Source organism: Salvelinus fontinalis, chromosome 40, assembly GCF_029448725.1.
Source record: "Salvelinus fontinalis isolate EN_2023a chromosome 40, ASM2944872v1, whole genome shotgun sequence".
Lineage (NCBI taxonomy): Eukaryota > Metazoa > Chordata > Actinopteri > Salmoniformes > Salmonidae > Salvelinus > Salvelinus fontinalis.
The window spans coordinates 6,636,289-6,660,162 of record NC_074704.1 but is presented as its reverse complement, the minus strand read 5'-3'; the positions used below and the strand labels follow the sequence as shown (position 1 = coordinate 6,660,162).

Below are 23,874 nucleotides of genomic sequence, written 5' to 3'. Positions count from 1 at the left end.
ATATGCACATTTTTCAAAAAAAACATATGCTATGCAATAAATATGTTATCAGACTGTCATCTTATGAAGTTGTTTCTTGGTTAGTGGCTATATATATCTTTATTTGGTCGAATTAGTGATAGCTGGTGATGGAGTAAAAAACTGATGTAGTTAGAAAAGTGGTGTCTTTTGCTAACGTGGTTAGCTAATAGATTTACATATTTTGTCTTCCCTGTAAAACATTTTAAAAATCGGACATGTTGGCTTGATTCACAAGATGTTTACCTTTCATATGCTGTATTGGACTTGTTAATGTGTGAAAGTTAAATATTTTTTAAAAATAGATTTTGAATTTCGCGCTCTGCCTTTTCAGTGGAATGTGGGAGGAGTTCCGCTAGCGGAACGGGGGAGTGAGACAGGTTAAGCTTTTAAATGATGTAAGACACGTATTTTCATAACTGTTTAATATTACGAATTTAGTATTTTTGAATATGGCGCCCTGCAATTTCACCGGATGTTGTCCAATCTATCCCGGGATTCGAACGGGATTCGATCCGCAAGAGGTTAAACAAAAGAAGTGTTTGTTTTTTCCAGCGGTCTGTGTCCTTTATGGGCTACCTCATATCCACGGAGGGAGTGGAGATGGAAGAGCAATGCGTCGGCGCAGTCAGGTTATGGCCCATCCCCAACTCCGTGAAAGCAGTCCAGTGATTCCTGGGGTACGCCAACTATTTCAGGAGGTTCATCCAGGGCTTCAGCACAGCTGTTGCGCCTCTTACCTCCCTGCTGAGAGGAGGTCCCCAGCGGTTTTGTTGGACGGTGGAGGCAAAGAGGGCTTTCGAGACACTGAAGGCACGCTTCACCACTGCTCCTGTGCTGGCAGTGGTGAACCCCTCCAAAGCTGCGGCCTTGCGCCTTCTACTCCAAGCAGCTGAGCCCCGCCCAGAAGAACTACGATGTTGGGGACCGGGAACACTTGGCGTTCAAGAAGGCTCTGAAGGTGTGGAGGCACTGGCTGGAGGGGTCCAAACACCCTGTCCTGGTGTGGACAGACCACCGCAACCTGGTACACATCAGGCCAGCGAAAAGGCTAAACACAAGACAGGCCAGGTGGGCTCTTTTCTTCGTCAGGTTCCAATTGACACTTTCTTATAGGCCAGGCTTGAAGAACGTGAAGGCGGACGTCCTGTCTCGCCTCTATGACATGGAGTAGAGAGAGGGAGAGACCCCCATCATCCCTCCATTCCATAACATTGCGCCAGTGGTGTGGGACCGTGGACGCCGATATACAGCGATATACGGCATGGAACCCAGCGCCTGGAGAACCGCACCTATGTGCCCACAGTTATGCGGGACTGCCTGCCTGGGCTCACACGGTGACTGTGTCGGGTCATCCTGGGATAAGCCATACCATCGCTTGCCTGACGGAGAGGTAATCGTGGCCCACCTTGGCTAGGGACTCCCGGGTTTACGTCTCTTCCTGCTCCATCTGTGTCCAGTCTAAGAGACACCCAGACACCTCCCTTATAGAAAGCTCCTTCCCCTGCTGGTTCCACAATGACCCTGGTCTCACCTCTTGGTGAACTTTGTCACTGATCTTCCCCCTTCCCAGGGGAACTCCACCATTCTCACCATTCTTCTGCCTGGGCTCCCGTCAGCTAGGCAAACTGCGGAGGCTATTTTTACACATGTCTTCCGGCACTACAGGATCCCGGAGGACATTGTGTCAGACCATGGCCTTCAGTTCACCTCACATGTATGGATAGCATTCATGGAACGCCTAGGGGTCTCGTCAGTCTCACCTCTGGGTACAGTCCTGAAGCTAATGGACAGGTGGAGAGGGTCAATCAGGAGGTTGGCAGGTTGTTGAGGGGTTACTGTCAGGACCAGCTGGGGGTGTGAGATACTAATTATCTATGAGGAGAGACCACTGTCTGTCTGGATACTAACTATCTATGAGGAGAGACCACTGTCTGTCTGGATACTAACTATCTATGAGGAGTGACCACTGTCTGTCTGGATACTAACTATCTATGAGGAGAGACCACTGTCTGGATACTAACTATCTATGAGGAGTGACCACTGTCTGTCTGGATACTAACTATCTATGAGGAGAGACCACTGTCTGTCTGGATACTAACTATCTATGAGGAGAGACCACTGTCTGGATACTAACTATCTATGAGGAGAGACCACTGTCTGTCTGGATACTAACTATCTATGAGGAGAGACCACTGTCTGGATACTAACTATCTATGAGGAGAGACCACTGTCTGGATACTAACTATCTATGAGGAGAAACCACTGTCTGGATACTAACTATCTATGAGGAGAGACCACTGTCTGTCTGCATACTAACTATCTATGAGGAGTGACCACTGTCTGTCTGCATACTAACTATCTATGAGGAGAGACCACTGTCTGGATACTAACTATCTATGAGGAGAGACCACTGTCTGTCTGGATACTAACTATCTTTGAGGAGAGACCACTGTCTGTCTGGATACTAACTATCTATGAGGAGTGACCACTGTCTGTCTGCATACTAACTATCTATGAGGAGAGACCACTGTCTGGATACTAACTATCTATGAGGAGAGACCACTGTCTGTCTGCATACTAACTATCTATGAGGAGAGACCACTGTCTGTCTGGATACTAACTATCTATGAGGAGAGACCACTGTCTGTCTGCATACTAACTATCTATGAGGAGAGACCACTGTCTGTCTGGATACTAACTATCTATGAGGAGAGACCACTGTCTGGATACTAACTATCTATGAGGAGTGACCACTGTCTGTCTGGATACTATCTATCTATGAGGAGAGACCACTGTCTGTCTGGATACTAACTATCTATGAGGAGAGACCACTGTCTGTCTGGATACTAACTATCTATGAGGAGTGACCACTGTCTGGATACTAACTATCTATGAGGAGAGACCACTGTCTGTCTGGATACTAACTATCTATGAGGAGAGACCACTGTCTGGATACTAACTATCTATGAGGAGAGACCACTGTCTGTCTGGATACTAACTATCTATGAGGAGAGACCACTGTCTGTCTGGATACTATCTATCTATGAGGAGAGACCACTGTCTGTCTGGATACTAACTATCTATGAGGAGAGACCACTGTCTGTCTGGATACTAACTATCTATGAGGAGAGACCACTGTCTGTCTGGATACTAACTATCTATGAGGAGAGACCACTGTCTGTCTGGATACTAACTATCTATGAGGAGTGACCACTGTCTGTCTGGATACTAACTATCTATGAGGAGAGACCACTGTCTGGATACTAACTATCTATGAGGAGAGACCACTGTCTGGATACTAACTATCTATGAGGAGAGACCACTGTCTGGATACTAACTATCTATGAGGAGAGACCACTGTCTGTCTGGATACTAACTATCTATGAGGAGAGACCACTGTCTGTCTGGATACTAACTATCTATGAGGAGAGACCACTGTCTGTCTGGATACTAACTATCTATGAGGAGAGACCACTGTCTGTCTGGATACTAACTATCTATGAGGAGAGACCACTGTCTGGATACTAACTATCTATGAGGAGAGACCACTGTCTGGATACTAACTATCTATGAGGAGAGACCACTGTCTGTCTGGATACTAACTATCTATGAGGAGAGACCACTGTCTGGATACTAACTATCTATGAGGAGAGACCACTGTCTGGATACTAACTATCTATGAGGAGAGACCACTGTCTGGATACTAACTATCTATGAGGAGTGACCACTGTCTGTCTGGATACTAACTATCTATGAGGAGAGACCACTGTCTGTCTGGATACTAACTATCTATGAGGAGAGACCACTGTCTTTCTGGATACTAACTATCTATGAGGAGAGACCACTGTCTGTCTGGATACTAACTATCTATGAGGAGAGACCACTGTCTGGATACTAACTATCTATGAGGAGAGACCACTGTCTGTCTGGATACTAACTATCTATGAGGAGAGACCACTGTCTGGATACTAACTATCTATGAGGAGAGACCACTGTCTGTCTGGATACTAACTATCTATGAGGAGAGACCACTGTCTGTCTGGATACTAACTATCTATGAGGAGAGACCACTGTCTGTCTGGATACTAACTATCTATGAGGAGAGACCACTGTCTGTCTGGATACTAACTATCTATGAGGAGAGACCACTGTCTGGATACTAACTATCTATGAGGAGAGACCACTGTCTGTCTGGATACTAACTATCTATGAGGAGAGACCACTGTCTGTCTGGATACTAACTATCTATGAGGAGAGACCACTGTCTGTCTGGATACTAACTATCTATGAGGAGAGACCACTGTCTGTCTGGATACTAACTATCTATGAGGAGAGACCACTGTCTGTCTGGATACTAACTATATATGAGGAGTGACCACTGTCTGTCTGGATACTAACTATCTATGAGGAGAGACCACTGTCTGTCTGGATACTAACTATCTATGAGGAGAGACCACTGTCTGGATACTAACTATCTATGAGGAGAGACCACTGTCTTTCTGGATACTAACTATATATGAGGAGTGACCACTGTCTGTCTGGATACTAACTATATATGAGGAGTGACCACTGTCTGTCTGGATACTAACTATCTATGAGGAGTGACCACTGTCTGTCTGGATACTAACTATCTATGAGGAGAGACCACTGTCTGGATACTAACTATATATGAGGAGAGACCACTGTCTGGATACTAGCTATATATGAGGAGTGACCACTGTCTGTCTGGATACTAACTATCTATGAGGAGAGACCACTGTCTGGATACTATCTATATATGAGGAGAGACCACTGTCTGTCTGGATACTAATTATCTATGAGGAGAGACCACTGTCTGGATACTATCTATATATGAGGAGAGACCACTGTCTGTCTGGATACTAACTATCTATGAGGAGAGACCACTGTCTGGATACTAACTATCTATGAGGAGAGACCACTGTCTGGATACTAACTATCTATGAGGAGAGACCACTGTCTGTCTGGATACTAACTATCTATGAGGAGTGACCACTGTCTGTCTGGATACTAACTATCTATGAGGAGAGACCACTGTCTGGATACTAACTATCTATGAGGAGAGACCACTGTCTGGATACTAACTATCTATGAGGAGAGACCACTGTCTGTCTGGATACTAACTATCTATGAGGAGAGACCACTGTCTGTCTGGATACTAACTATCTATGAGGAGTGACCACTGTCTGGATACTAACTATCTATGAGGAGAGACCACTGTCTGTCTGGATACTAACTATCTATGAGGAGTGACCACTGTCTGGATACTAACTATCTATGAGGAGAGACCACTGTCTGTCTGGATACTAACTATCTATGAGGAGTGACCACTGTCTGTCTGGATACTAACTATCTATGAGGAGTGACCACTGTCTGTCTGGATACTAACTATCTATGAGGAGAGACCACTGTCTGGATACTAACTATCTATGAGGAGAGACCACTGTCTGGATACTAACTATCTATGAGGAGAGACCACTGTCTGTCTGGATACTAACTATCTATGAGGAGAGACCACTGTCTGTCTGGATACTAACTATCTATGAGGAGTGACCACTGTCTGGATACTAACTATCTATGAGGAGTGACCACTGTCTGGATACTAACTATCTATGAGGAGAGACCACTGTCTGTCTGGATACTAACTATCTATGAGGAGAGACCACTGTCTGTCTGGATACTAACTATCTATGAGGAGAGACCACTGTCTGTCTGGATACTAACTATCTATGAGGAGAGACCACTGTCTGTCTGGATACTAACTATCTATGAGGAGTGACCACTGTCTGTCTGGATACTAACTATCTATGAGGAGAGACCACTGTCTGGACACTAACTATCTATGAGGAGTGACCACTGTCTGTCTGGATACTAACTATCTATGAGGAGAGACCACTGTCTGTCTGGATACTAACTATCTATGAGGAGTGACCACTGTCTGTCTGGATACTAACTATCTATGAGGAGAGACCACTGTCTGGACACTAACTATCTATGAGGAGTGACCACTGTCTGTCTGGATACTAACTATCTATGAGGAGTGACCACTGTCTGTCTGGATACTAACTATCTATGAGGAGAGACCACTGTCTGTCTGGATACTAACTATCTATGAGGAGTGACCACTGTCTGTCTGGATACTAACTATCTATGAGGAGAGACCACTGTCTGGACACTAACTATCTATGAGGAGTGACCACTGTCTGTCTGGATACTAACTATCTATGAGGAGAGACCACTGTCTGGATACTAACTATCTATGAGGAGAGACAACTGTCTGTCTGGATACTAACTATCTATGAGGAGAGACCACTGTCTGGATACTAACTATCTATGAGGAGAGACCACTGTCTGGATACTAACTATCTATGAGGAGAGACCACTGTCTGTCTGGATACTAACTATCTATGAGGAGTGACCACTGTCTGTCTGGATACTAACTATCTATGAGGAGAGACCACTGTCTGTCTGGATACTAACTATCTATGAGGAGAGACCACTGTCTGTCTGGATACTAACTATATATGAGGAGAGACCACTGTCTGGATACTAACTATCTATGAGGAGAGACCACTGTCTGTCTGGATACTTACTATCTATGAGGAGAGACCACTGTCTGTCTGGATACTAACTATATATGAGGAGTGACCACTGTCTGTCTGCATACTAACTATCTATGAGGAGAGACCACTGTCTGTCTGGATACTAATTATCTATGAGGAGAGACCACTGTCTGTCTGGATACTAACTATCTATGAGGAGAGACCACTGTCTGTCTGGATACTAACTATATATGAGGAGAGACCACTGTCTGTCTGGATACTAACTATATATGAGGAGTGACCACTGTCTGTCTGGATACTAACTATCTATGAGGAGAGACCACTGTCTGTCTGGATACTAACTATATATGAGGAGTGACCACTGTCTGGATACTAACTATCTATGAGGAGTGACCACTGTCTGGATACTAACTATCTATGAGGAGAGACCACTGTCTGTCTGGATACTAACTATCTATGAGGAGAGACCACTGTCTGTCTGCATACTAACTATCTATGAGGAGAGACCACTGTCTGGATACTAACTATCTATGAGGAGAGACCACTGTCTGTCTGGATACTAACTATCTATGAGGAGAGACCACTGTCTGGATACTAACTATCTATGAGGAGAGACCACTGTCTGTCTGGATACTAACTATCTATGAGGAGAGACCACTGTCTGTCTGGATACTAACTATCTATGAGGAGAGACCACTGTCTGTCTGGATACTAACTATATATGAGGAGAGACCACTGTCTGGATACTAACTATCTATGAGGAGAGACCACTGTCTGTCTGGATACTAACTATCTATGAGGAGAGACCACTGTCTGGATACTAACTATCTATGAGGAGAGACCACTGTCTGTCTGGATACTAACTATCTATGAGGAGAGACCACTGTCTGTCTGGATACTAACTATCTATGAGGAGAGACCACTGTCTGTCTGGATACTAACTATCTATGAGGAGAGACCACTGTCTGGATACTAACTATCTATGAGGAGTGACCACTGTCTGTCTGGATACTAACTATCTATGAGGAGAGACCACTGTCTGGATACTAACTATCTATGAGGAGAGACCACTGTCTGTCTGGATACTAACTATCTATGAGGAGAGACCACTGTCTGTCTGGATACTAACTATCTATGAGGAGAGACCACTGTCTGGATACTAACTATCTATGAGGAGTGACCACTGTCTGTCTGGATACTAACTATCTATGAGGAGAGACCACTGTCTGTCTGGATACTAACTATCTATGAGGAGAGACCACTGTCTGTCTGGATACTAACTATCTATGAGGAGAGACCACTGTCTGTCTGGATACTAACTATCTATGAGGAGAGACCACTGTCTGGATACTAACTATATATGAGGAGAGACCACTGTCTGTCTGGATACTAACTATCTATGAGGAGAGACCACTGTCTGTCTGGATACTAACTATATATGAGGAGAGACCACTGTCTGTCTGGATACTAACTATCTATGAGGAGAGACCACTGTCTGGATACTAACTATCTATGAGGAGTGACCACTGTCTGTCTGGATACTAACTATCTATGAGGAGTGACCACTGTCTGTCTGGATACTAACTATCTATGAGGAGAGACCACTGTCTGTCTGGATACTAACTATCTATGAGGAGAGACCACTGTCTGTCTGGATACTAACTATCTATGAGGAGAGACCACTGTCTGTCTGGATACTAACTATCTATGAGGAGAGACCACTGTCTGGATACTAACTATCTATGAGGAGAGACCACTGTCTGGATACTAACTATCTATGAGGAGTGACCACTGTCTGTCTGGATACTAACTATATATGAGGAGTGACCACTGTCTGTCTGGATACTAACTATCTATGAGGAGTGACCACTGTCTGTCTGGATACTAACTATCTATGAGGAGAGACCACTGTCTGGATACTAACTATCTATGAGGAGAGACCACTGTCTGGATACTAACTATCTATGAGGAGTGACCACTGTCTGTCTGGATACTAACTATCTATGAGGAGAGACCACTGTCTGGATACTAACTATCTATGAGGAGAGACCACTGTCTGGATACTAGCTATATATGAGGAGAGACCACTGTCTGGATACTAACTATATATGAGGAGAGACCACTGTCTGTCTGGATACTAACTATCTATGAGGAGAGACCACTGTCTGTCTGGATACTAACTATCTATGAGGAGAGACCACTGTCTGTCTGGATACTAACTATCTATGAGGAGAGACCACTGTCTGTCTGGATACTAACTATCTATGAGGAGTGACCACTGTCTGTCTGCATACCAACTATATATGAGGAGAGACCACTGTCTGTCTGGATACTAACTATCTATGAGGAGTGACCACTGTCTGTCTGGATACTAACTATCTATGAGGAGAGACCACTGTCTGGATACTAACTATCTATGAGGAGAGACCACTGTCTGGATACTAACTATCTATGAGGAGAGACCACTGTCTGTCTGGATACTAACTATCTATGAGGAGAGACCACTGTCTGTCTGGATACTAACTATCTATGAGGAGAGACCACTGTCTGGATACTAACTATCTATGAGGAGAGACCACTGTCTGTCTGCATACTAACTATATATGAGGAGAGACCACTGTCTGTCTGGATACTAACTATCTATGAGGAGAGACCACTGTCTGGATACTAACTATATATGAGGAGAGACCACTGTCTTTCTGGATACTAACTATCTATGAGGAGAGACCACTGTCTGTCTGGATACTAACTATCTATGAGGAGAGACCACTGTCTGTCTGGATACTAACTATCTATGAGGAGAGACCACTGTCTGTCTGGATACTAACTATCTATGAGGAGAGACCACTGTCTGTCTGGATACTAACTATCTATGAGGAGAGACCACTGTCTGTCTGGATACTAACTATCTATGAGGAGAGACCACTGTCTGTCTGGATACTAACTATCTATGAGGAGAGACCACTGTCTGGATACTAACTATCTATGAGGAGAGACCACTGTCTGTCTGGATACTAACTATCTATGAGGAGAGACCACTGTCTGGATACTAACTATCTATGAGGAGAGACCACTGTCTGTCTGGATACTAACTATCTATGAGGAGAGACCACTGTCTGGATACTAACTATCTATGAGGAGAGACCACTGTCTGTCTGGATACTAACTATCTATGAGGAGAGACCACTGTCTGTCTGGATACTAACTATCTATGAGGAGAGACCACTGTCTGTCTGGATACTAACTATCTATGAGGAGAGACCACTGTCTGTCTGGATACTAACTATCAATGAGGAGAGACCACTGTCTGTCTGGATACTAACTATCTATGAGGAGAGACCACTGTCTGGATACTAACTATCTATGAGGAGAGACCACTGTCTGTCTGGATACTAACTATCTATGAGGAGAGACCACTGTCTGTCTGGATACTAACTATATATGAGGAGAGACCACTGTCTGGATACTAACTATCTATGAGGAGAGACCACTGTCTGTCTGGATACTATCTATATATGAGGAGAGACCACTGTCTGGATACTAACTATCTATGAGGAGAGACCACTGTCTGGATACTAGCTATATATGAGGAGTGACCACTGTCTGTCTGGATACTAACTATCTATGAGGAGAGACCACTGTCTGTCTGGATACTAACTATCTATGAGGAGAGACCACTGTCTGTCTGGATACTAACTATCTATGAGGAGAGACCACTGTCTGGATACTAACTATATATGAGGAGAGACCACTGTCTGGATACTAACTATCTATGAGGAGAGACCACTGTCTGTCTGGATACTAACTGTCTATGAGGAGAGACCACTGACAGTGATTATGAACTTTTGACTCTTTGACCTTAAGTACCCTGACTCCTGACCTCTTATTGAATTGCAGTGTTCACGTGTCAGTCGGAACTAGTAAACTTTGCAAACCTAGACGGAATTTCGGATCCCAAGTTTCCCAATTTGGCGGAATCAGCCTGCTCTAGGCAAATAACTTAGTGGTGAAAAAATTATATGAATCATTAAAAGGCCATAGTTGAAGTATTGTGATTAGGAAATATTTTTACACCTAATACTTTTAATTCTCTGTCCAACTATAAATGATACACTGAGTGTCCAAAACATTAGGAACACCTTCCTAATATTGTGTTCCACCCCCTTTTGCCCTCAGAACAGCCTCAAGGGTTTGGATTCTACAAGGTGTTAAAAGCATTCCACAGGGATGCTGGCCCATGTTGACTCCAATGCTTCCCACAGTTGGGTCAAGTTGGCTGGATGTCCTTTGGGTGATGGACCATTCTTGATACACACAGCAAGTGTTGAGCGTGAAAAACCCAGCAGCGTTGCAGTTCTTGACTCAAACCGGCGACCCTGGCACCAACTGCCATACCCTGTTCAAAGGCATATAAATCTTTTGTCTTGACTTTCACCCTCTGAATGGCATACATACACAATCCATGTCTCAATTATCTCAAGTCTTAAAAATCCTTGTTTAATTAACCTGTCTCCTCCCCTTCATCTACACGGATTGAAGTGGATTTAACAAATGACATCAAAAAGGGATCAAAGCTTTCACCTAAATTCATCTGGTCAGTCTGTCATGGAAAGAGCAGGTGTCCATAATGTTTTGTATACTCAGTGTATAAATCCCCGTAGAGTCTATTGGCACACTGGTGCATCATTCTAAGTCATATAATAAAAAAAATCATCAAAATCGGTTTAAGCTAAAGATGTTTTTTTTGTATAAGTGTTTTGGCAATGCATGTGTTTCAATCCACTGCATCTCCCTTCTGCAAGGCTGCCGAGCTACAGCGGTGTTTGTCAGACCGTGAGACATCCCGATAATCGGTCTACTCACAAAAACGTCTGTAGCATAGGAACGGTTTGGCCTACAAACTCTATGAAAGGATAAGACTCTCTTTTTTTGTCCGTTTTGCTCTACGACCCCCACAAGCCCCACAGGACTCATCTGACGTGTATTGAGAAACAGATATCTCTACCTTAAACAGAAAGGTTTTTATGTGGGATTTTGTTTTATTATTATGCTAATTAGATTATATGAATTATATGTGTGAAGCTTTAATTCAATTGCACACACTATGCATCCATTCCCCCTGTCTCAAAGGGATTTATGGCTGATTTAAGATGAAATCGTCAACCCTGTTTTAGTCAACCCTGTTTTAGTCAACCCTGGTTTAGTCAACTCTGTTCTAGTCAACCCTGTTTTAGTCAACCCTGGTTTAGTCAACCCTGGTTTAGTCAACCCTGGTTTAGTCAACCCTGGTTTAGTCAACTCTGTTCTAGTCAATCCTGTTTTAGTCAACCCTGTTTTAGTCAACCCTGGTTTAGTCAACCCTGGTTTAGTCAACCCTGTTTTAGTCAACCCTGTTTTAGTCAACCCTGTTTTAGTCAACCCTGTTTTAGTCAACCCTGTTTTAGTCAACCCTGGTTTAGTCAACCCTGTTTTAGTCAACCCTGTTTTAGTCAACCCTGGTTTAGTCAACCTTTTTTATTTAACCTTTTTTAGTCAACCCTGGTTTAGTCAACCTGTTTTATTTAACCTTTTTTAGTCAACCCTGTTTTAGTCAACCCTGTTTTAGTCAACCCTGTTTTAGTCAACCCTGTTTTAGTCAACCCTGTTTTAGTCAACCCTGTTTTAGTCAACCCTGTTACTTTATTTGGCACTTAATAGGCACTTTGAATGTTAAAATTTGGTGAAATATAAAGTATAATTTTTTTACCAAGTTGCACTTCTCAAAAGGCTCCAAATTGGTATTACTAAACAGTTACAGTATCAAGTCATGAAGATTTAATGAATTAATTGATTTTATTTGACAAATGTAAAATACATATAAAGTTTCCTTAGCCGAGTAGAATACATGTATCATAGACGATTAAAAACACAATTGTCTACTGACAAAGTTTCCATATTTCTATGTACATTAGAACTTTACCTCTTTAACCCCTTTTAAATCACAAATAGATTAATTAAATTACCCCAAAAAGTTGTATTTAATTTTATTATTTTTAATCACCTACAGTATACATGTTAATATTTATCGCCTAATGTGTTTAGTAATTAATCAAGGACCATGCCTAACATTAGTATTGTAAATATTATACCAGCTTCTGCATACAGTAGGGGCGGCAGGTAGCCTAGTGGATAGAGCGTTGGACAAGTCACCGAAAGGTTGCAAGATCGAATCCCTGTGCTGACAATGTAAAAATCTGTCGATCCTAGGCAGTCATTGTAAATAAGAATTTGTTCTTAACTGACTTGCCTGGTGAAATAAAAAACAGAAGCTAATTTCCATCTGTGGTCCTACTGTTTCTTACTCTCTTCTTTACCCAAATGGCAAAAGCTGCTATACCAAAACCAGCTGCCCCAACCAACAGAATTGGTCCTGCTACCACAGCCACTGGGACTACAGCAGCAATAAGTACTGCAGTCCCAGCTACTACTCCCCCAGCAGCTACTGTAGAAGTTAAACCTATCCCAATATTTTCTTTTGTTGCTCTTCTCCGTCTCCTCCTTTCTTCCTCCTGTCTCCTCCTTTCTTGCTCCCGTATCTCCTCCTCCCTTTTCCTCCTCTCCTCCTTCATCTCCTGTTTCTTTCTCTCCTCCTCCTCTCTCAATTTCCTCTGAACCTCCTGGTACATCTCATTGGTGTAGTGCTCTCCTCCATTCATCTCCACCATCTCGTCTATCTTCCTCAGCAGCTCTTTGACCTGAAGACGGTCATCCCTCTGATCATTATTGAGACAATGGTACCTTCCCAAACAGCTTTTGATCAGTTCCTGAAGTGCAACACAAGGATTCAGACACTTTTCAATTGTTCTCCCCTTCAACTGATCTTCTCCAGTGAACAGAACGATGGTGTACTTTGAGGCTTCTTCTCCAAAGTTCTCCTGGATCCACTTCACAGTGTTCCTCTCCTCCTCTGTGAACCTCCCCAGTCTGATCACCAGCAGGAAGGCGTGGGGTCCTGGGACTGACATGTAGATGGCCTTTTCTATTTCACTTTTCATCTCTTCTTTAGACATTGTTGTGTCATAGAGCCCCGGGGTGTCGATGACATCAATCTTACTCCCATTGACCACTCCACTCTGTTTCTCACACTTTGCAGTTACAGACACAAGAGAGGCCTCTTCTGTAAAGGCATCTTTCCACAGGATGGTGTTTCCTGTTGCACTCTTCCCTGCTCCAGTCTTCCCCAACAAAACTATCCTCAGATCAGCTGGCTGCTCTGAATCTGTGGAAATACAAACTGTAATGCAGTTTCATCATTGTTAGTTACTAAATTAATTAAATTAGATTCACAGGAATCACAGGAATCATATTCAGCTAATGTCGTGGATAATCAATTCAAATATAACTATAAAAGAACTTGTGAACTCAAACGTGATTTTTAATACAATTGTATTAAACTGGCATGTCCCGCGAAACACACACCGCTTCCCAGCCCCGGCTCCAACATTTATACACAAATAGCATATGGGTCCACCCCATATGCAAATAAGCATACTTCCCCTAATTCTTCCTGCCATTATTATCTTTTTAGTTCAGGCTTCCTGCTTGTTCACGCCTACTAACGCCCATTATCTGCTTTCAGTTAAATTATAATAGTGGCCAGACCCGTGCTTGTCGTAAAAATAATATATGTCCATCTCTCCTATAGGCCTATGACTCAACCCTGTATTTAACTCAGTGCCCCAGCATGTTCTCTGGTATGTGTCCTTATTGGAATTGGCAGACTATGTGTCTCTTCTATCATTAGTGTCCAGTTGCCTTAGGCATATTTCTCTGGTATGTGTGCTTTTAGTGGAATGGGTAGACTATAAGTCTAGTGTGTCCAATTGTTTTAGGCGCCTATTTGTCTGGTATGTGTGCTTTTAGTGGAATCAGCAGACTATGTGTCTCTTCTCGTCATGTGGTCTGCCACTTCAATGTTCAGCTGTCCTATGCCTCCACATGCCATCCATGTGTCTCATTTTACTCCTACACTAACAGCAACAGTGAAGCATAGCTATTGCATCACTAGTTGTATTTGAGTTTATCAGAAAGTTCCAAATGTCAGTAAAAAATTCTCCTGACTCTGATGTCTCAGGTTGCTTTGTGGGTACGGTGGTCTGCTTGGTAAGGGCAGTCGATGTCATCTTAGTGGTAGCTACTGTGGTCGTCACAGCAGCCGCCACTCTTGTTGTTGTCACAGGTTCTTCCTGTTCAGGTGCAGGGGTAGGATCAATCTTAATGACCGTGGTGCTACTCCCTTCGGTCACTGTTGTTCTTGTTATTTCAACTATTAATTCTTCACCTTCAACTGGTTCAATCTGATTCATGATGAGCACCCTCTCGTCTTTTTCTTTGATTAATGTCAGGTCACATCCTTTCGGATCCCAAACGACTTGTCCCTTTGTTTGGTGATGTGTCCATCCACAGAGTGCCATCTCCGGTAAGGGTTTGATCCTTATGATTGAGATAGACTTCAGTTATCCTGCTTCTGTTATAAGTTGAGGTGGAACAGAGATTCTAACCTTGTCAGTCTTTTTGGATTGTTCAGCTGATTCCTTTCTTCTCTTCCTGCTTCCACCATACATCTTGATTGTGCGTGAGTCTGTTGTTTCTGTACTAGTGTTCACTGTTACTTTTGTTTATGTCAATGTCATTATTCTTTTGTTGTTCTACCTTCAATTGTCTGTAAAGCAGGCCATTCAAAAGTTTAAAAGTCAATTGTGAGGAAATCCCCATTTTCTTCAGCTTGCGGGACTTTTCCTCCTCTTTCTTCACCTGAGGCTCCCTCCTCAGGCCGGACTTAGCTTCCATCTGGAAGGGTTTCAATTTTAGGGAAGAAATGTTCTCATTCTGTTCCTTGTGAGGCCTCTCCTCCTCTTCTGGGTGCATTAGTCGGTGCACCTGTCACATTTTGGCTTTCACTTGATTTGCTGTTTTCTTGGCTCCTCCCTGGCGTCTCAATCGTTTCCGCTGCTCCTGCTCCCTCCGGGCTCCCTCCTGGTGAATCAGCATCCTCTGTGTCCTCATCTCTATGTGGTTGTATCCTTCTCTCTGTTGGGACTCAGCTGCAGTGGTTCAGATGGTACCACGTCTGGCTTCTTTTCACTTGGACGGCCATTCTTGTTGCTTTGGCCACCTCATAGGGTCCTTCTCTCCTCGGTTGATCCCACTTCCTCCGGAACACTCGAACGTGGACTAGATCTCCTGGTATCACTGGAAGAGGTCCTTCTGGTCCCCTTGGATCATCAGACGCAGAACCTCTCGTCCTGGTTCAGGTTTCTGCCTACTTTCTGTGAGGCATTCATACTTAGAGACTTATGGCCTCTATTCTATGATTGCACCATACATCCTCTTACTTCCATCACTCATCACACAACAAACTGACATTCCAGCTGAAGCTGGCGAACCCCTCTCCTTCTGGTTTCCTAAACATAAGACTTGGAAAACAACAGACAAAACATAACAGCATTGACAATGTTATGTGTTATGCATAAATATATTCATGCAAACTGAAATCTGAGACCATGACAATTCCCACTCTCTCTTTACCTGACTCTATGCCTCCAGGATACTTTTCTGCTGGACTCCACAAAAATAAAAGCCCTAAAAAGCTTCCTCATGCTTCCACCCAGTCTTCCCCTTTCGGCCCCAGGTTCTGAGAGGTGTTCCCAAATCATGTCATTTTTTACTTAGTTTCCCATCTGCTCCATTTTAACTGATAATCATGTGCATAACCTTAATCAACATGATCTCTTCTTGACGTAATTCAACACTATATATGCTTTCACATCAATTCCTTTAACATGTTTGTTTAGAGTATAATATCCTATCATCTATTCTTTTTCACATGATGCATTAAAAAATGAAACAAGTAGCCCCCAAACTCAACCCAGTATGTCTATAGTGGAATCTAGTCTCTCTCTCTCTCTCTGATTCCACGTCCTCTGTCATGGTGTTTTCAAGCTCACCCCTTATTCAGCTGGACCTCACTTCTCGTGAGACTTATGCACCCACCAAAGAGAGACATGAAGATCTTTACCACTGCAGTGTTGTAAGAAGTATACCACCAGCCTGGTGTATCTTGATGTACACTCAGTCTCCAGAATGCAGCCCAAGCCCTTCCATTTCTGGCTGTTTTTTCCTGAGGACATACACACTAACACATGGGTTATTCCCTGACAGACTTTCTTCTTATAGCAAGATCACTAAATCTTAATTTTTAATAACAGCCCTATGTAACAATTCTGCCTCAAATACCTGGCCTCCTGCCACAGAAATATTCATAATGATAGTCAAATGTAAAATAACATATAATCAGTCAAGTGTCTTCCAGTTGGATTAATATCCAATCCTAACAAAACTAAGTCATAAGTTTCTTAAACTTTTGCTCTAATGTTCAAAATGCCACCACTTATTCTTTTTACCATATCTTTAGATATGTGAATTGTTCTATTTACTTTAGAATTGTCCCTATATTTTACACAGCCAGCTGTCTTTCCTTTTCTGTGAATTATCTCTATTTTTATACATAGTTTCTAGAAATAACACCCCTTCACTACCATTACCTTCATTTATGAGTCCCCTAACCCATAACAGCCATTGTTTGATACATACTTAAAACATCCTTAAGTCAATTTATATATCATTTATATCAGTATCAGTCCCTCCTCAGGAACATATACACAACCTTATGTTCCTCAAAACAAAAATAAATTGACCAAACGAGAAAAAGAGAGAAAAAAAAATAAAAAATTATAATAATTACTCATTTGCAAGAAATTACCACTATTTGTAATGTAATTAAACCTGGAGAAAACGTCCAGCTGTTTCATTCTATGCCCATGTTACTATAGGTCTCTTTCTTCTTCATTCTTGGGTATCATCGCATAACAGACTACCTTTTTATTCAATTAAACATTACATTTTATCATTACAATTCCAATGACATTATAAAACAAAAGAAACAAAAAACCTTTAATCTAAAATTCTGTAAGTTTTGTCAACCTCCTTGTCTCAGGATTAGTTTCCAGAGCTTCCCTAGGCCTATTAATTTAAACAGTTCTATATCTAAATAACTAAACAGCTATTTTTATTTTTATTTTTTTAAATACATTTTCCAACCCAATATTCAGGATAACAGTCCTTAGTGTTTACTTTAACTCAAATTTGACCTTATCTATTCAATACACAACATCCCTTTAATAATTAACATTTATACTAAACACTTTAAATACCAGTATTATCTATTTTACAATAGCCCTTTTGTCTCAGTTTTTCTCTCATGAGTGGCCTGATAATAAAAAGGTCAGTACCCCAATTCCTTTAAGTCATTATTCTCCCAACAAATATAATGTCAGCATGTCTATTTTTAGATACAGTTCACAGGTCATCAGACACAGTTGTCCCTCACTGTTCAGTCGGTTAGGGTGGGTTTGAGCTCCACACCCACTTGTGGTGATATTCTCTCCCATGCCTTAAAGCATTCTGACGTCACCTTTTATGATAACTCCCTTATTCTACTGGTGATCTCTCAGATGAATTACAGATGAGGTATTAATCAACAAAACCCTCATAGAAACCCACACTCCAATAAACCCTTTGGAATAACTTTCAACACTTTTTATATGCATAATGAACAAAGCACATTTGTGTATTTACCCAAAGACCATAACCCCAAGGAACTGATAATTTTTCCTATGAACTCATGTTATATCAAAATTAAAATTAAAATACAACCTATTTGAATAAGTTATTCAATTTAAGGGTACAACTCTTCATAATTTTCCCAGGGACATAATAGTTTTTCAAAGTAATTATACAGTTTAAATAGAGTCTGGTGTCTTTTAAACATTTTATAAGTAAATCCCACCTGTTCCAACAATTTCTAGTAAAAGGTGATCAGTCTTTCACAGGAAATTCGTAGGATTCAGGGCATTTTGACACCATTAATATGTTTCCACTCCCCCTTTCTTTAGGAACAACTTAAATACATTTTTCAAAAACATTTCCATCCTTTTGCATACCCAATTTGAAACTGAATTGGAAAAAACCCTTCCAATAAATCTACTAATGCATATTCATTCCCAGTACATGGTGTACTTACTAGTGAACCATAAGCCAATATCGCAAAGGGACTGGACTCACTCATCCAGAACTCCATTTTTTAGCCTTATCCAGATATTTTTATTTTTAAAGCAACTGACTTTAAGAACTGCTTTCCACAGTAATGCAGTCTCCAATGACATTTTGACCAGAGAAGATTAAACCCTTTTTTTCTGGAAAAGAAAGTATACATATCGTTAATATTCACAATGTTACCTTTTAATCAGCAAATAGTTTTTATTCCATAAACGTCTTAACAGTTTTCAGAGAATGACGGTATAGAATGCCTAACAATTAAAATTCCATCTGTACTCTACTAGATGTCAAGTCAAACGTGATCTAATACTTCTTCTTGACCACATATAAACTGTAATCTCTATGAAACACTCATTGTTCGCTCAGAGACTACACACCGCCAAGTAAAAAATTCCATTCTCACTAACCTCAAACCAATTAGTTGTTTGTTATTTTGACAAGGATATAAACTCTTGTATAGCGGCATTTCCTGCTACCGCACTAAGTTCTAGTGTCACATTACACTAATTTTCCCCATACCCGCTATACCCATATTCAAAACAGAGAGCTATTTTCTTATTCGTTCTTAAATATTGTCAATAGTTCTGCTAATCACCCGCACGTCTGCGAGGACTAGAGGAACCACATTTGTACCTCATCGCAATGTATTTTCTGATGATAGAATGTTGACATCAGAACGCCTGCAAATCGAGCTTCACATTTTGGTCCCATGCGACTGTGCCTCCCTTATTCTATTCATCCTGTTTATCAGGTAATAGTTTCCTGGATTCCACTATTTATCTTAACTAACCTAGATTCGTTTTTAACTTTATAGTATAATTTCAATTTATCGGCAATTCTGTTTTCTCTTTTGTTACCCACTGTTCTATCCGTATTTATACTATTCGGTTAACGCCTTTTTAAGTATTTTTATTTATTATTTGTTTTGACACCTTTTTGTTATTTTTACCGCGGTCTCTTACCACTTTATCACATCAGTGTTTTTATCCTTGATTACAACTTATTTTACTTCGATGTTTCTTAATTCCGCTACCTCTGCCTAACAGTAGTTAGAGGCACCCTTCCTCAACTTTCTACTCTGTCACAGGAGGGCTGCGCGCTCCCTCTTCTGGAAGCTCTGCCTACACACACACACAACCTGTCCTTTCTTTCTTCCTAATGTTCTATCTCTACACAGATCTACTCATTTCTTACAACATTTATTTATAACAGCAACAGTGAAGCCTAGCTATTGCATCACTAGTTGTATTTGTGATCTTACCTGCAGAGCTGTCATTCTCCACGGGATAGGGTGATGAAACACCTATGGTTGTGGATCTTTCACGTAGGCTGAATCCATTTACAGAACCTGAAATGAAATGTTTTGTCCTAATAGCTTTGCAACATTGATTCAAGGATTGCATAGTACACTCTAAAATATGTATTATTCATGAGAGAATAATGTGATCTGGATTTCTGTACATTGGTTGGCTTGGTGACGCTGTACATATACTGTATTCACTAGTATATATATTTTTTACCTTTCAACTGTTTGACAACAGAAGGAATTGGGGTTTATTAATTATCTGACCATCTTTCTGACAATAAAAACGAGCCATACTCACCGAAGTCTGGCATCTCTTCCTCCTCAAGTAAAGGAACTGTTGTAAACATAAAACAATACATGTCTAATTGTATATCAGGTTCAGATTTATAGCTGTACAGTTTTTCTAATTTAATGGAACTTTTCAAAATGTCTTCATAAATCACATCATATGTTATTAAGCTGTTATTAGTCAAATAAAAAACATGAGCTGACGCACACCCAGAGAAACGTATTTTATGTAGAGGTGCTGACTAATGGCGAATAAACTATAAGCTATAAAAATAAAGAGAGTCACACACTCCATATACAAACTCCCAGTCATTTATTGGGTAAATCACCAACGTTTCTTCATCTCTGTGCCTTCTTCAGGGTGATGTCATGAATGCTTGAACCAGGTTATGTAGACAAACAGTGCAATTAGTAGCAAACAATGACAATAGTGTGTCATAATTATTACTTTAATTATAATTAATTGAGTGATACTGTTTAAAAAAACAATAGTTTATGGCATATTGAATATATTAGGCTATTGTTATCCTATGGAAACATACTTGAATATTGTGCATAATAAAAGCATCAACATACATTATTGTTAAATTCAATTTCACATATTGAATTGTTTCTATTTCATTTCATTTTTTTGTTGCATGTAATCTTTTGGTTCAACCTTAATGTATAATAAGCATCATCAACGGGGGAACATATTGGGTTTACGCTGATAAGCTGTAGAAATCATATATCCATTTATAAGACTTGTTCATAAAAGAAAGAATTGTTCATAAGAAGTCAGCCTGAGATCAAAGTCAATATTCAGACCACTAGGGGTCAATGTTTTTAGAGAGGATATCCAGTAAGCCTCTCTTTGTAGTAGTAGGATCTCGATGTTACCTCCTCTCCTTGGTAGAGCAACATGCTCAGTGCCTGTGTATCCACAGACAGCTCTAACTCTGGCTCCTGTAACTACGGTGAGCATTTTTTCTACAACAGAGGGCGGAGACACCGGGGACAACACTCCCAGCATGTAAGAGGGTTCGGCTCATACGTCGGGGGAATAGGAAATCCACTACCTCCCCGCGATACCTACCAATTGAGACCCAGGACGAGCCCCCAGTCCAACAGGAGATAAATGTATTCAACTTATCAAGTAAGACCCTGACATCAGCTCACCTCAGTGTTCTCAATAAGGGGTTATGGCCCTGACATCCTCTCACCTCAGTGTTCTCAGTAGGGGGTTATAACCCTGACATCCTCTCACCTCAGTGTTCTCAATAAGTGGTTATAACCCTGACATCAGCTCACCTCAGTGTTCTCAATAAGGGGTTATGACCCTGACATCAGCTCACCTCAGTGTTCTCAATAAGGGGTTATGACCCTGACATCAGCTCACCTCAGTGTTCTCAATAAGGGGTTATGACTCTGACATCCTTTCACCTCAATGTTCTCAATAAGGGGTTATGAACCTGACATCAGCTCACCTCAGTGTTCTCAATAAGGGGTTATGACCCTGACATCAGCTCACCTCAGTGTTCTCAATAAGGGGTTATGACCCTGACATCCTCTCACCTCAGTGTTCTCAATAAGGGGTCTTGACCCTGACATCAGCTCCCCTCAGTGTTCTCAATAAGGGGTTATGACCCTGACATCAGCTCCCCTCAGTGTTCTCAATAAGGGGTTATGACCCTGACATCAGCTCCCCTCAGTGTTCTCAATAAGGGGTTATGACCCTGACATGCTCTCACCTCAGTGTTCTCAATAAGGGGTTATGACCCTGACATCAGCTCACCTCAGTGTTCTCAATAAGGGGTTATGACCCTGAAATCCTCTCACCTCAGTGTTCTCAATAAGGGGTTATGACCCTGACATCCTCTCACCTCAGTGTTCTCAATAAGGGGTTATGACCCTGACATCAGCTCACCTCAGTGTTCTCAATAAGGGGTTATGACCCTGACATCAGCTCACCTCAGTGTTCTCAATAAGGGGTTATGACCCTGACATCAGCTCACCTCAGTGTTCTCAATAAGGAGTTATAACCCTGACATCCGCTCACCTCAGTGTTCTCAATAAGGGGTCTTGACCCTGACATCAGCTCACCTCAGTGTTCTCAATAAGGGGTTATGACCCTGACATCAGCTCACCTCAGTATTCTCAATAAGGGGTTAAGACCCTGACATCCTCTCACCTCAGTGTTCTCAATAAGGGGTTATGACCCTGACATCCTCTCACCTCAGTGTTCTCAATAAGGGGTTATGACCCTGACATCAGCTCACCTCAGTGTTCTCAATAAGAGGTTATGACCCTGACATCAGCTCACCTCAGTGTTCTCAATAAGGGGTTATGACCCTGACATCAGCTCACCTCAGTGTTCTCAATAAGGGGTTATGACCCTGACATCCTCTCACCTCAGTGTTCTCAATAAGGGGTCTTGACCCTGACATCAGCTCACCTCAGTGTTCTCAATAAGGGGTTATGACCCTGACATCAGCTCACCTCAGTGTTCTCAATAAGGGGTTATGACCCTGACATCAGATCACCTCAGTGTTCTCAATAAGGGGTTAAAACCCTGACATCAGCTCACCTCAGTGTTCTCAATAAGGGGTTATGACCCTGACATCCTCTCACCTCAGTGTTCTCAATAAGGGATTATGACCCTGACATCATCTCAACTCAGTGTTCTCAGTAAGGGGTTAAAACCCTGACATCAGCTCACCTCAGTGTTCTCAATAAGGGGTTATGACCCTGACATCAGCTCACCTCAGTGTTCTCAATAAGGGGTTATGACCCTGACATGCTCTCACCTCAGTGTTCTCAATAAGGGGTTATGACCCTGACATCCGCTCACCTCAGTGTTCTCAATAAGGGGTTATGACCCTGACATCAGATCAACTCAGTGTTCTCAATAAGGGGTTATGACCCTGAAATCCTCTCACCTCAGTGTTCTCAATAAGGGGTTATGACCCTGACATCAGCTCCCCTCAGTGTTCTCAATAAGGGGTCTTGACCCTGACATCAGCTCACCTCAGTGTTCTCAATAAGGGGTTTTGACCCTGACATCAGCTCACCTCAGCGTTCTCAATAAGGGGTTATGACCCTGACATCAGATCACCTCAGTGTTCTCAATAAGGGATTATGACCCTGACATCATCTCAACTCAGTGTTCTCAATAAGGGGTTAAGACCCTGACATCCTCTCACCTCAGTGTTCTCAATAAGGGGTTATGACCCTGACATCCGCTCACCTCAGTGTTCTCAATAAGGGGTTATGACCCTGACATCAGATCAACTCAGTGTTCTCAATAAGGGGTCTTGACCCTGACATCCTCTCACCTCAGTGTTCTCAATAAGGGGTTATGACCCTGACATCAGCTCCCCTCAGTGTTCTCAATAAGGGGTTATGACCCTGACATCAGATCACCTCAGTGTTCTCAATAAGGGGTTATGACCCTGACATCAGCTCCCCTCAGTGTTCTTAATAAGGGGTCATGACCCTGACATCCTCTCACCTCAGTGTTCTCAATAAGGGGTTATGACCCTG

General features: G+C 41.9%; 1 protein-coding gene across 1 annotated transcript in view; it reads right to left on the bottom strand.

Annotated features, from left to right (window-relative positions):
- Window positions 1–1,719: 1,719 nt before the first annotated feature.
- The window catches only part of LOC129839218 (GTPase IMAP family member 8-like), a 117,379-nt gene continuing 95,224 nt past the window's right edge, over window positions 1,720–23,874 (bottom strand). Inside the window, 2 exon segments of the mRNA XM_055906523.1 lie at window positions 1,720–1,869; window positions 13,085–13,835. Of these exon segments, the coding sequence (XP_055762498.1) occupies window positions 1,720–1,869; window positions 13,085–13,835 (901 nt within the window).